The sequence below is a fragment of the Galeopterus variegatus genome, unplaced genomic scaffold (assembly GCF_000696425.1).
Source record: "Galeopterus variegatus unplaced genomic scaffold, G_variegatus-3.0.2 Scaffold1005, whole genome shotgun sequence".
In the NCBI taxonomy this organism is placed as follows: Eukaryota; Metazoa; Chordata; class Mammalia; order Dermoptera; family Cynocephalidae; genus Galeopterus; species Galeopterus variegatus.
Window position 1 is genome coordinate 294,866 of NW_007727116.1, and position 2,188 is coordinate 297,053.

A 2,188-nucleotide genomic window follows, 5' to 3' on the forward strand; every position below is an offset into this window, starting at 1 on the left:
TTTCATATGTCTGTTGGCCATTCGTATATCTTCCTTAGAGAAATGCCTATTTAGCTCTCTTTTGCTCATTTTTTAATTGGGTTGCTTGTTTTTTCTTGTCAAGTTGTTTCAGTTCCTTGTATATTCTGGATATTAATTCTTTGTTGGATGTATATTTTGCAAATATTTTCTCCCACTCTGCTGGTTGTCTTTTAACTCCGTTGATTGTTTCTTTTGCTGTGCAGAAGCTTTTTAGTATGATATAATCCCATTTGTTTATTTTTCCTTTGGTTGCCCAGGCTTTCGGAGTCATATTCATGAAGTCTATGTCCAGTCCTCCTTCCTGAAGTGTTTCTCCTATGTTTTCTTTAAGAAGTTTTACTGTTTCAGGGTGTATATTNTCTGTTTGCTAGTATTTTAGTGAGGATTTTTGCATCTATATTCATCATGGATATCAGCCTGTAGTTTTCTTTTTTGGTTGTATCTTTACCTGGTTTTGGTAAACCACAGAAGTCTTAATGGAAAGAAGTTTCCTTCCAGACATATGGCATCTATCTTAGAACTGCTAAAGACTATAATTTTTTTTCATAAAATAACTGTGAGAGGTAAGTTTTCAGATCAGTAACTGCAATGAATTTCAAGGTTATATGGATCTTTTTAAGGTTGTAACTGAATCACAAATTATTTTATTAACTTGACTTTCAAAAATAATGCAGCTGATTAAAAAGAAATGTAATAAATCCCAATCTTTGTAAAGTATAATTCTTTTGTAGCTTATCCCCCACTGATTTCAGAGTGTACTATTATTCACTTTAATTTCTGAGTTTTAAAATCCTATTTAAAAAGCTGAGATTCATTTGTTTGCTACTAGTCCAAAGTTGTTATTTTGAAGTTGGACTTTTCAAGGATAATTATATATCCCACTTTAAGACAAAAAACATTACTAGCAATATCAGAAGCAAATTAAAAAGTCTATTTCTTTATAGAAGTTATGTGTCTTAGTTCAAATGTGACTAGAGCAAGAGGTTCTTTGTTCTACAGTGATCATTCTCGACCTTTTCTCGTTCTGATTCTGAAGCAAGGAAATTGAAGCCCAGGGAGAAAGCGACGATGCAAGGAGTTTCATTATAACCTATCGCTGGTGCACATGTATCTGGTTTTTACCACTGGTTTTAGCTCTGCTGTCATTGTTCCTATTAGGGCAGAGGCTGATAAGCTGTTACTAATCCAACCTCCAAGCCTGTCTGACTTATTAGGAAGTAAAATTGAGTATGACCTATGATTTCTGCAGATCTTGAGAACCTTATTTGATCCATGAGGGTGACAAGCATTACACTAAAGGCAAGACACTCACCTGTGACATATATAACATGACCTATCTTTGTGTGTGGGGCAGCCTGTTCCTCCTCCAATTCCATAAACATATTGGTTGCTTTTTGATGAGTTTTCAGCAAAATAAATCCCAGCTCCAAACATTCCTCCTATATATGCATGTCGTTCATCAAACCCTTTATGAATAATGGCATTAATGAAAGGAGAGCCTAAAAATACAAAGATAGAAAGATTAGTTTTTGAATGCTTTTCTAGAGTCTCATATCTGCATACTATTAGCACTGGGCAGATAAATACTAAGAATTAATAATGCACAAATGAAAAGTTTATTTTCTAAGATGGTCTATTATACTCACACATAAATTACTGTAATGTACTAGAATCTTATCAGTGACCCAGTGTTTGCCAAGCAAGGACACTATATGGATTTTGCAGATGGCATGAGGTTTTAGACAGCAAAGTACAAAGTGGCTTCGAAAATACAGACTATTTTACACACCATCTTACTTAAGCAAGCATAGATAATATGATAAACTAAAACACTTACACTAAATTACAACCAGAATACTTCACTAGGTAGCCACCTTGCAATTTAAGTTCTGAAACAACTTCAGATAAAAGATTTTTATTGTACATGTCCTGGAAAGACTGTATTAACATGTAATGCATTAGAAAGCTGGTATCAACAAGTAACTATTTTAGAAAAAAACAACATAACAAAACATTTTTAAAACAACCCTATTATAATCAATAACATATATTTTTCACTTTACTGAATTTTGCAAAAGCGGAAAGGTGTCTATGATAACTGCCGTGCTTCTCACCGTGAAATAACATGCGCTCATTGTGATGGTTGTGATTCTCCTCAGACACTTCC

General features: G+C 33.8%; 1 protein-coding gene across 1 annotated transcript in view; it reads right to left on the reverse strand.

The window, feature by feature from the left end:
- Positions 1-2,188, reverse strand: part of TNKS (tankyrase, TRF1-interacting ankyrin-related ADP-ribose polymerase) — a 246,637-nt gene that overhangs the window by 9,951 nt on the left and 234,498 nt on the right. The window contains exon 25 of the mRNA XM_008574165.1: positions 1,334-1,520. Coding sequence (XP_008572387.1) covers positions 1,334-1,520 — 187 coding nt within the window. The remainder of the gene's footprint in view (positions 1-1,333; positions 1,521-2,188) is intronic.